This window comes from Meleagris gallopavo, chromosome 7, assembly GCF_905368555.1.
Source record: "Meleagris gallopavo chromosome 7, MGAL_WU_HG_1.1, whole genome shotgun sequence".
NCBI classification, from domain to species: Eukaryota; Metazoa; Chordata; class Aves; order Galliformes; family Phasianidae; genus Meleagris; species Meleagris gallopavo.
The window spans coordinates 12,504,035-12,517,190 of NC_139410.1; the positions used below are offsets into that span (position 1 = coordinate 12,504,035).

At 38.8% G+C, this 13,156-nt stretch overlaps 1 protein-coding gene across 5 annotated transcripts in view; it reads right to left on the reverse strand.

The window, feature by feature from the left end:
- Positions 1-13,156, reverse strand: part of PARD3B (par-3 family cell polarity regulator beta) — a 369,189-nt gene that overhangs the window by 341,888 nt on the left and 14,145 nt on the right. For all 5 annotated transcript variants that reach the window (XM_085228738.1, XM_085228737.1, XM_085228736.1 and 2 more), the window contains exon 2: positions 9,817-9,918. In XM_085228738.1, the coding sequence (XP_085084864.1) occupies positions 9,817-9,918 (102 nt within the window). The remainder of the gene's footprint in view (positions 1-9,816; positions 9,919-13,156) is intronic.

Genomic DNA, 13,156 nt, shown 5'->3' on the forward strand with positions numbered 1-13,156 from the left:
ATAATGGAAAGCATCACTGGCAGAATTAACACATGCAGTTAGTGAATAGTGGTAAGTTGAAAAACTACTTCAAATTGCAACAGAAGCAACCATGCTTGGATCAGTGCTGACTTAAATACCTGCCTGTTAGTTAAACATCTGTTTGCCAGTCAATCAAGCTTCTGCAGAAAGGTGGGAGGTAAAACTTCTAAACCAGAGGTCAGTCATTTTGGAACAAGTTTCTAAAAATGACGGCAAGGGAAGGGAGAGAAAAACAAATGCTAACTACTTCCAATGTGAAATACAAGAAAGGTTCAAGAGATTTCAAGATGGGCTTATACAACACAGAAGAGGCTTAGACTCCGCTCAGAGGTCCACTCAGAATGATTATTAATATAAGCAATTCAATGCTCTGAGTTCAAGATCAGGAGCAAAAGGAAAGGACACATCAAGGATGATACTCCCCATCGTGACTGACGGTGTCATTTTTCCACTAAAACATATTGCTTTTGCGGATGAAATCTAAGCCAGGAAAACACCTTCCATTTTTCTATATTTCAATAAAACATACAAATAGAGATTAAAAGAACCAATAACATACAGTGCATTGCAAAATCGGAGCAGGAGAAAAAGCAGTCATCTATGCACTATGCTGAAAAGTAGGAGTAAAAGGATACCAAATTTTCTTTTTTAAAATAAGCTTATAAAAGAATACTTTCTACTCTACTCATATCAAGCAACACAAAGCTGATTTTGAGGAAGAAGTTACGCAATCTTAAAGATCAGCAAGATCTCGAAACAAAAACAAAAACAAAAAAAAAAGAATTCAGTCATCGCTTCATTACTCATCACACTTTTGAGGGGCAAAAGCAAGAACTTCAGTTCCATGTAAGGATTATTAATAAGTCAGCAGGTAGTTTTTAACTGAGTATAGATCTGTTCTGTCTCAAAACTAAATCTATCACCCCCTGCTATCAAAGTTCTTCTTATAATGTATTTCATACTTACTCCAGCAGTTTGGCTTCAGTGCCACAAAGGTGCAGCAGAACATCCTGTTGCTGCACTGTTTGTTCATCTCATTATCATTATTCTATACTAGGCTATGGGAACCTCCTGATCATACAGTTTTTACGTATAGCTTTGATTTTTATGGGATAGATATTAAGATATAAAAGAAAGATTGGGAAACCTTCCTTAAAGACTGAACATTAAACGATCTAAGTAACATGCCATCTGAGAAAAACTTTTCAGAAGTGCTAATATGAAATGCATTAGCGCCATATGAAAGACTCCTCACATTTTGAAGTTATAAAACATTAAAATCAGGAAAATCTCAGTACTCTGAAATCCACTTCTTTGATTTCTTATCAGTCAGCCATGCCTGTGTAGTCCCAGGAAGGCAAGCAATCAGAACTTGATGTACTGCTAATAGGACCTGGGTCAAGCTAAACCTAGCAGTTTAAGCTTAGAACCTCAATCAGCAGTAAATGAAGACATTTCTTCAGCAAAAGAGCAAGTCTTCATCTTCTCTAATGGAGGTTCTTCCAAAAAAAATGATTAGCAACTTGATTGCATTAACCTGATTGCGAGATCTACCATAGTGTATTTTATTATCCTCTTGAGAATTATATCTTAAAGTTAAAAATGCACTGGAAAAAGTGTATTTTTTCTTCTAACCACACTAATTACCACAATTACTACAGCCTGCTAAATAATCATAAGAGCAGAATTTGAAATAATCAAAAAGTTAGTTCTTATTAAAAAAAAAAAGACATGAGATTGATTATTTTAAAAAAAAAAAAAAAGGACAGTAACAAAAAAGGCATAATTTAGAACCATATACTTTTAACTAGTAAGAAACCACATACCACATGAAGAAGTACAACTCTGCAAAAACGCGGTATAAAGCGATGTACTATTTCTATACATTACTATACACTGCTCTGGCAAGGCACATAACACATGTGCACATCTCACTAACCAGTCCCTTGTGCATTTCTATCCTACATTTTGATTGTTGCTTGTTTTCAGTTCCCTTTTCAACAAGATGTAATAGAAAAAGCATCCACAAATGAAGCCTCCAACCAAATTGTAGTATATAGGTCATTCCCAAAGTAATGCCTCCTTTTTATTTCCATGAAAGCTACAACGGATTCAAAGAGCAAAGTGAAACAATTTGATAGAGCAAATTCTCAGCTACAAAACACTATTTTTCAACATAGTCACCACCATTAGCTATGTGTTCTCACCACTGATGAACAGGAACCTGCATGTTATGCTTATGAAAATCTGCACCAGCTGAGATGACCCAATATCACTACTACTGAAACACACCACCCACTGCCTCACTATGCTCACATCCACTGTTTGATCTCTGGAAATGTTCAGCGGCCGTCAATGAATGTAATGTGTGCCATTTTTTTCCACAGGGAGGAATTCAATTCCACCCCTTTGCTTCATCCACACTTCTATGTCAGACTTCATTTTGTCAGACTGCTCCTCTGCCACCATCTGTCACACAGCAGCAACACGTAACAGGATATTAGCTGGAAGGTTCACCTCTACTGCCATGCCACCAACAGCCACCTCTGATGCTGTGGACCAACACAATAAAATAGGATGCATTACTTTTGGAGCAACCCTTGTATATGTACATCAACTTCTGTACTTAATTTGCACATACAGGCACTGTGTTGTGGCTCTAAGTCTGTAAAACTGAATCGTCTTTAATAAGCTAAGCGATGTTTGACCAGGTATCTGTTCTTAAAGCAACAACCTCATCTTGAAGCACATTGATAAGCCTGAAGTTTACTACAAGGAAGCTTCCACTAACTAGGAGTACATGATAGCATAATTGCACACAACGTAATACTACACTTAAAAATGGTTATTTTGATGATTACACTAAAGAGTTCTGAACTTCCAGCCTATGTGGATACAGTTCTTTAATTACACAGCTTGAAAACCTCATCAGCAAAACCAAATGATTTGGATTTTTATAATCTTGAATAATGCATGGCACCTCTGCAGCAAGAAATTAAAAACAAACGTCATAAAAATGCAAAGCTTCACAATCTGTGTTCTAAAAAACTGCATTACCAAAATAACGTGTTGCTTAGTAGGTGCTAATGACGGCGATTTTCTTTCTCCTCCCTCTAGTACTCACAGCTCAGATCCCGCTTCAGGAATAATCAGACCAACTCCTACCAAAATACCTGTATGCATATGTAGGTATGCGGTAGCTCGCATCATTACTGTACAAGAGTTACTAAGCAGGTATTTTTTCTCGGGGGCTCAAAATGGCATAAAACCTTTTCTTCCTGAAAAGTGTGCATTTGGTTTCATTTCTTGTCATAAAAAATAATTTAGAAAAACAAAAGGAAATATAAAAGGGCTGCAGCTTGACTGGCCTGCACACCATTCCACCACCAGCAAGCACAAAACTCCACCTTAGATCAAATGGTCTGCAAACCAAGGTCTGTTTTTAGTGACTGCCTCCCAGTGTGATTTCAAAATAAACAAAAAAATACAGCCACCTCTACATAAAGCCTATATAAACACAGCAGGTTTCAGGAAAATGGGTGTTGTCCTTTGGAACAAATCCAGTAGTTTTAAGAAAGCCCGGGACTCCCAAGTAGGAGAAAAGCCATCACTGCAGTCAATACAAAAGAACAGCTCTCTGTTCTACTCCATCCTGCTTCTGGGTTCTCCCTGTATCTCACTTCTTTCTTCCATACTTTAAGGCTTTATTCACAGAAGCATTTTTGTATTTCCATTGCACAAAACTAGCTAATTTTTAGTAAACAGTACTGTCCTGTTATTACCATCAACAGTAAGAATTTCATATCCCAGTACTGACTATGGAAAATCATAATTGGAACATCATACTACAAAATATTTTACAAGGAAGAAACAATGCTCTGAATGTACCAAAGCTAAGCACATAATCATGCTTTTGGAGGTTGTAATTACACTACTTAGAATAAAGTTACATTTACTTCAATCTCTAACAACTTAGTGTTTGACAGAAGAATGAACTGCTAGCTATCCTTTTTGTTAACTAAATGTTAAGACATGCATATCTATAGGATCTTGTTACTGAAACCATAAGATACAAATGCAAAAATTAGAAACAGGAACCATCAAGTACCGACAAATATTCTGGCAGTTACTACACAGCCTAAAAGAACACTTAAAATCAACATTAAAACCAAACCCAAAAGTACAAAGCCCTTACATGCCAGCTTTGCTGAAGTTCCGCAACGTTATTTTTCCCTACCTTAGAACATCCGAAGGTTTTGATGCACTAATCCCTATCTCAACCCCATTAGCACAAAGGAACTGATGAGCACAGGGACTGGCTGCCCCTGGACTGTGGTTCTCTTCAGCAAGGCATTCAGACTCATGGGAGCACAGCCAGATGCGCACCAGTAGTGCTAAGTATCTCAGGTCTGCGGGGTTTAGTTGCTGCAACCAGCCCATGAAAGCATGTATATTATAACAATAACTTGGCCCTGATATTAAAAACTAAATGTCATAACAATGCATGCCACATATCAAAAACTTTGCCCAGGAGCAGGAAGAACTATGTCTCCATTTTTTTTTTTCCTCTACCACATGCTTATTTTTGTGCAAATTTTATGAAAGACAGCATTTGAACTGTAACACCAGTACAGACCAGTCTGCATTAACTTCACACTTAAAACGTCGGCTCTTCATTCTAAGAAACTACCGTCCTTAAGTTGCCTTCTGTGCTACCAACATATATCCTACATACTTACCCTTAGCATCAAAGGACATTAAACAAACAACAAAAAAAACCACCCACAGCCTCTCCAGGGAAGCTGAATAACATATGACAATGTGAATAACACTAGAGCAGCCTGCATAAAGGCATCACAGCATTTGCTTCAACAGCTATAGCTGTTGCTCTCAGTTGTAACAAAATCTTACATAGCTTACCTTGTTTTTTTCTGTACCAGTGTAATATACTGCCGTTCAACACACTGGAGTTTTTCATTCTTCATTCTGCATTCCAGTTATCAGAAAGTTACAAAACCCAAGAGAAAATACTAGACAGCTCAATTACACAGAGGACTGGAGCCCGAATTAAATTGCTCTATTAAGTATGCATAATTGGTATGGAACAAATATTTGAGTATCAAACCGCACCACAAAACAATGGGTGAAGGCTCACATTTTCAGACTGTGCTGACCCACTGGAAGCTAAAAACTAAGCCAACATCAAGGCCCTGCCACTGCCTCACAGGGGAGTTTTCAAGGCAGCAGTGCCGTAGCTCCCTGCTGAGAACTTTTCCCTCAGAATTCCACAGCCTGTTGGTAATTGTATTTTATTTTAGTACAATTGAGATACTCCCGTCTCCTTGCCTTTTTATTTTGACTTCATTTTGCCAACTTGCTTGTAAAAATCGTTTCCTTCATCACCTCAGGTACTCTCCGGCCACACCTCCCTTGCTTACATAAAAGTTACTTCAGTTCTGACTTCCTTCTCCATTTAAAGAAAATGATGGATGGCAGGAAGAAAAAAAACGGTCCAAAAGTGGAATCACCTCCACACAACTGAAATAAACTTCTCACCGTCAAGCTCACCATCGCCTTCCCTCTGGAAGGACAACTTGGCAGCTCTGCAGAATTCTGCTCGTTTCACAGAACGAATGCAGTGCAAGCACAGCAACCACTGAGCACTTAGTGACTAGCCTACCTGGAAACAACAGCAAGTCCAGAAGCTGCTACAAGAAAACATGTCTGACGTGCTTGAAGAGACCTTTCCTTTGTACAGTTACATCTACCCTGGGAGTCTACATTCTGAAGCCGAGCTTCCTGTAGTTTTGCTGAAGCAACCTCTCCAAATCAAGCTCTATCCACAATATGATCATGCTTTCAACTCTTTACTGAGACTAGAGCCACTCACAAACAACCCTGGCTAACCTAAGGGTTAAGAAGTGACTTAGCATCCTCCAAGACTACATTGCACACTAGTTATTTTAGTATCAGCACAACACTAATCAACATCATCACATACCCTTTTTCTTCAGCCCCTTAAAAAAAAAACAAACAAGGCAACAGATCTGCAAAAAAAACAAGGCTGCAGAAAGGCCAGACATACTGCAACATCCTCAAGGCTGACTAGTGGAGATCTTCTACCAGCAGCACTGATCACAGAGCAGTGTCTTCCTGCATTAAGTTTACCAGCTTTGCTGGCTCAGTGGCAGATACTGTAGTACTGCACTTCTGTCAGTATTACTCATGCTTGCGTGGGGAGCCTTACCAAGGTAAAGCAAATGAACACTTGACAGAAGGCTGCCACAAGAAGGGCTCTGCTGATTGCAGAATACCAGAAAGCCTGTTTTATTTGTCTTTAGTCCCATCAAGGTGTGAACTGCTCTTGACAGTTAAAGTTAGACAGAAAACTTTATAGGAAAAATACAGTTTTTATATAGAGAGGACTATTCTGCTCTTGAAAGTTACCAGCAGTTTAAACTCTTCTCCTATAAACTAAGCAAATTTTAGCTTATTAACACATAGCTTCACTACATCCTTTTGTGTGTTTATGCACATTTGAAAATATGTCTCCATATAAAATGGAGGGAAATCTAGATGGGCACATTACATTTATACAGTTAAGATGTGCCAAACTGTACACAGTGATACCAAGGGAAATGTTTAGTCTTCACTTTTGGTATAACAGAACTTTTCCTGTGGCAATTTTTCCTCAAATAAAAAAAGTCATTTCAAGTGAGAGATCTGTTTAAATAACATATAAAAAAAAGACCCCATTTACAGCTTCAGCTCATTAAAACCAGACAATTTAAACAGCCTCTTCTTTTAATTCAAAAGACAAAGCTAGATTTTTTTAGTTAATCTATCATTCAGAGCAACCAGGACATAAACAACTTGGCTAGCCAACTCAGTGAAAACAAAATTATTTCAAAACTATTCAAGGCTTGCTTTGAGAGCCCATTCAGACCGTGCATTATTGCTATGGCAGTAACAGCAAGAACAGCTCTTGCCATAAAGAACTGCCCAATCATTCACTTATAATACTAAATTAGGCTTGGTTTGAATGCACATAGAAGTTACCTGCTCTAGCATGCATAGCCAGGCAGCTAGCCGCTATTAACTCCATCTACAGTGCTGCCTGTCATCCAGCTTTTAATTAATTGTGAGATGAAGAGGAAGACAGGAAGTCAGGAAGAGCTCCTTCCCAACGAAGCCACAGGCACCCAGAGCCCCTCACCCTGCCCTCCATGGCCCCCACCAGTACCGACCATGGCAGTGCTTGGCTGCTCTCCTCGCCAGTAGCTGTGCCTCCTCACACGCCTATTGGTAAAGACTGTCAAGAACCTGGGAAACTCAAAAGAAATTACATCTGACAGCTCTCCCTGGTTCCCTGTTTTGTTGCTACAGTGAAAGAATTCCAATAGATTAGCAAGTGCATTTTGCTTCGCAAAAACAGTGCTAATTTACTGCCATCAAACCATGATCTAGAGCAGATTAATGCTCAAAGAAAATGAATCAGTTAGTTCACTCTGGCATTATAAAGGAGCTTGATAGGTAGCAATGCCAAACAATTTTGTTTAAAGGCACAGAGGTTAAGTTAATGCTTACTTTATGTATAGAATAACTGATTTTGTGAGACTGCATTAGTGCCTTGGATACACAGGAAAGGATGACAAGGACAAGAGAGCAACAAAGCTGCGGCCCATTCATTTATCACCCCAACAGACAGCCCTCATCTAAGGAAATCAGCACACAAATATACCTACCAAGGTTCATTTCACCTATTTAGACACCAAATTAGATATTGGTTCTATTAGATCTCAATACCTCCACTCATTTTTTGCAAAGCTTAAAGGTCCTCTAGTCAATATACTCAGCTGGAATAGGCCAAGGCTCAAAGGTTAATAGGATACAATAAAACTATTAAAAAGCATATTTGTAGCCCTTTTATAGGGCTCATTCTTCTTTATGAGATCATCTACGTGCCTACAGGTTTCTATATGCCAACAGCTCCAATACACTGGAGATGCCATGGCCCAATTCCACTCAAAATAATATTTTGACCTCTCAACCAGCAGTCTGGTTATGTGATTACATGCTTCTTCTCTAGTTTAAAAACATATATATGTTTCTGCAGCTGCTGCTGTTCAGCAAATCTTACATATCACCAGTTCACCAAGGCCTTCTGAAAAAAAGACAACAGCCACAAAAAGCATCGCCTCGAGCCACACCTGCATATATCTTCCTTTTGTGTACCATATGTAATTGAGGGAATCAAGAAGTTTGCTGCATCCCTAAACCACCTCAGAGTGCTCCAGTGAATAACATCCTTCTTTCTTGGGCTCCTTCCAAAATGCAGCCTCAAAACCATAGAATCCCACCTGGCACTTTTATAACAGAACATGCAAGAACTTGTAATGTGAACTAGAAATTTCATCACGAACACATTCTCAGCCACAGTGATTCCCACTGATAAAGAACAGTACAGCTTTGGAAACAAGTAGAAAATTGGATGATGTACCAAATATCCTGAAAACTACTGCTCACATTTGCATGAATGTGTGTCTGTATTTCAAACATTGGAAATCCTGGGTAGATGTGTTATTTTTTCTTACTGACTGATGACACCAGTAAGCCATTTCCCTTAACTCCGATTATTTGATTTTATGACATCTTATGCCTTATAGAGTAGTGTTAATCCTCAGAGAGCAGTCATTAGCCTCCAAACATCACCAGAAAAAAGGCTGTATGGTGTTTTAAGCACACTTTCAATAAATATGGTCAAACAAGAAATAATAATTGGACATGAAAAAACACCACCACCACAGCTTCACTGCTTTTAAGAAATGCTCATTTAATGTCACTAAGTACCTCTTAGACAGTCCAAGATACTGAGAAACTGTATCCCATTAACTGTAACCAAAATGATGCAACTTTTATTAAATCACTGAACAACCAGCAGCGTGCAGAACTAGCATTTGTCTTCACAATTATTTTTGAGCATATGGCAACTTACGTAGACAAAGCTATTTGTTTGAAGCTATAAACATATACTACATTTAGATCTTCAGTTTCAAGTCACTAGACATTTGTTCCCTCTGATTTTTTACAATACAACAGCTAGGTATTATAAATTATATTCATTCCCCTCTATGCTGAAATAAGTCATCAGTTTCTCAAGCTAATTTTTTCTGATAATAATAAAAACATTAGAAGGGACTTGTTTGCATCTATTCCTTTACCTAGAAAGGACACCTGTCTCATTTGAATCCAATGTTACAGATTTTACAGCTTGTGAGATTAATAACTAGTGTACTTAGATTTTCATTAACAAATCACAGAAACTTCTCCTGAAATAGAATACATTTGGGACAGCTGTTATTGTCATCATAGGATTTGTACGTTTATTTTGTCACACACTCAACCTCGACATTTGAACGACTCTTGAAAAAACTTAATTCTAAGCAGAGAAGGAGATCATCAAAGACATTTTAAGTGGCATTAAAAAAAAAAAAAGTAAAATTTTCATTCCTTCACCAATATTTTCATACAAGAGGAAACACAAAACTGCTTGAAATAGTTTTAAGTTCTACATCAGCTGCCAGGCTTCTCTGATTATCTTCATGGCTACGGTCAGGCTTTCCACCTCTGGTCCCCAGATTGGAGAGCTACAACACCTACAGGCAGATGTGTTTCATTTAAGAATATTCAACACACACCTCATTTGCCACAGAGCCAAGAAATTAGAATGTAGCATTAGTTATTTGAAAAGACACAGCAAAAAAAGCAAAGGTAGTGTTTTCATTCAAGTTCTACCTTATCTTTGTCTTCCACAACATCTGCCAGCACATCGTCAGGGTCCAGGATTCCTCCATCTGTATACTCCAGGTGGTGAATATTCACCCAGTAACTTGGATCCTGTAAGAGAGAAACAAGTTTTCTCAACATAACCTCACAAGGTTTTATTGCCAAAAGCCAAAGTAGCTCTGTATCCCACCTCTTTGCCACCAAGGTGCATAGAACTTCTAAAATAAAAAATTACTGAAAAAAGAGGAAATTAAAACTGCAGACATAAGACTACCCATAAAATACTATGCAAAAAAGTTTTAGAATGTACATTTACATTGCCTTACATACTTAGATTTTTAAATTAAATACTTAGCTATTGGACAGTGCTTACATGGTACCAAGCTCTTTTCAGCTGCTTATGCTGCCCTGCCAGTGAGGGGTCAGAGGGGATGGTCAGGACAGCTGACCCCAATGGAGTGAAGGGATATTCCATGGCATGAGCCATGGCACCCAGCAAAAAAACGCTGGGAGAAATAAGGAGAAAGGAAGGGCTGTTCTGCCACACACACAGCTTTTTGCTATGCCTGTTCCTCTTATCTCAAAGCAGGAGTTTTCTCACTTTTACCTTTCCACTACTCTTCGCCATCCCACCAGGGGGAATGACAGAGTGGCTGTGTGAGGCTCAGCTACCTACCAGGGCTAACCCACAACCCTTTTACCCCCCATGCCAGTTGGAGGGTTACGTATTCATGTGGCTGGATGACAGCCACCTGACAAAACACACAGAACATCCCTATTTTATCTGAAATTTACCCTTAACTACACTTATTTCATTTTGCACTGAAACCACCCATTTGTTAAGCAGCATAATATTTTGGGTTGTTTTTTTTTTTTTATTCTAGGATCAGGTGTTCAAAACCCTAGGTTTTAGTAGTACTTTCTCATCTCTGCAAAGTGATGACACAATCAAATACTGCAGCTCAACGCTCTATTTTTAAGCTCGTGATTTAATTATTTTTCTGTACCCACACCACAAAATTCCTAAGATTGAAAGTTAGAGACGAAATGTATTTCTGTGCAGCGAGCATACATGTTAACTTAAATCCAACAATTTACTTCATGCTCAAACCTTGTAAGTGTCACTTGACCCTACCAATAAACCCACTACGCTAGAAGTTTCTCTCCAATTAGAATGTATACCAATAGCTGCAGACATTCCTCCTAAACCTTTTAACTAATGCAGTCACAAAAGGTGTTCAGAGATATAGATACTGAACCAGCATACTTGTTAGCCACAGAAGTTCATCTAACTAAGAGGACTGAGTTTATTTTTGCCTCAAAATACATTACAACCTGTTGTAAGTATTATGTCATTTAAGAATCCCATACACAGAATAGAGCTGATGTGAAAGAAAAAAAAAAACAAAGAGCTGATTGGAACGTTTCATTTTCAGTGTTTGCTTCTATTTGTGATTCTGTGGCTGTACCAACCCAGATGTGTCTTTGAAAGAGAAACAAAGGAAAAAAAAAAGTGTAAAAGCTGCATTGTCCTAGTAGAATGCAGCAAGTTGGCAGGAAACAAGCTCAAAAACAAAGGGCCACCCTAAATTCCATCGAGCTTAATGAAATCCCAATCTTCCTTTTACTGTGGGCCACAACAAATACAGCAATTTAGTGCTTTTGTTAAAGGCCACATGAAGAGAAAGTGAAGTCTAGATTAGTCTGCGAGAGCAGGAGACGTCATTCCTCACCGATGTTGGAGCAACTAGCAGCTTCAGGAACCACTTCTTTAACGGAAAGGAACAACAAATCACAGTAGAATACAAGAACTAAAGCAGAACAAGATGCACGCGGCTCCTTTAGCAGAAGAGCACTTCCCAGCTAGGTGCTGTTCCCCAGTACTCAGACCCGGACACCACATACAGCCACCTCAGCTCTTTGGGCTCAGGGACTGCCAGCGACAGCAGCCACCGGCACGCAGCACTGCCCAGCTGCCCTTCACAACCCGGTTCCACATCAGTACTTCTATAAACTTATCCAGCGCTTCATCCCTGAAAGTGAGAAAACAGCTACTAGTGCAGGCAGAGAGAGGTTATCCTTATGGCGTTTGATGAAGCAAATGGTAACTACTTGTAGATAGGCTCGGCGGAGCAAGTTAGCACACAGGCTCTGTGCAGTTACAGACATAATCCCTCTGAGCAGCACAACCCTCACCCAGTCCAAAAAGACTTGAAAGCCAGAGGACAGTGCACAGCCCCCCAGAACACTGTCCAGATTAATAAATCTAAATGAGGACTTAAGTTCCCGGTGCCAACAAAACCAGACCTTAAGCTTATCTCATTAACCAGCTTTGATCACGAATGTTCTGCACGCACAGAGGCCCTTTCTTCCACAGGAAAGGGCAATCAGTGCACAGTTTATTACACACTGCCAGACATTTCTTCTGCAAATGCAGTTTTTTCATATCTCATACCTGCTTCGCACTGCCTTCCATAACTGCACTACTTAGTGTATGTATGCTCTGCCTAAAGTAGGGAGAGCAAAAAAGCTCTCTTCAGCTATTAAGAAGACAGCTGGCTTCAAATCCACATCTCTGCTGTATATCTGCTCCTGTACACTCTCAATGACATGTATAGGAAGGAATCTTACTATGCTGCAGGTAACCTCCATACAAAATTTTAATTAAGGTACACAACATAAACATCATGTAAATATTTAAAGGAAAAACATGAACGAGTCACTTGGTACAATGCATATCAGCACTTCCTAAATGAATATTAAACAGCTACAGTAATGTGCATTTTACCTTAAGGCTGCAAGTCATGTCTATGTTCAACATCAAGCCACTTAAAAGCTGTTCATCATCATTTCCTTTATATGTGGAAGAACACTTTGGGAATTACTATGCAAATATTTATCAAAAGATAAATTAAAGCCAGGTCACATGAATGCATACATACAACGTAGGTAGAAGTGACAAATTGAAAAAGTGGATTTAATGCTTGTGTTGTCACAGAATCTGAACTGTTGTCACCCTACACAGTGCCTTCAGTGCTCACATCTAAAATAAATTCAGTAATTCTTCCATGCATTTGTTTCAGTCAAGAGTAAACATTCAAGTGAAAGATCAATCACTCTAAGATACTCCCATTTGCTTTATTATTTAAATACACAGATAAAAACATAGTTAATATATCAAAAACTTGGGAGGACCATCTTGATTCCTTTCCCACACCCATGAATTTAGGTAGTAAAGTGTCTACTTTTCTGAGAACTAAACAACTTACTTTACAAATGTTGATGCTTAGATAGCATGTCTCAGTCTTAATAAGTGAAAGAGTACTAACAAGTTTAAGCAGGTTTGTGC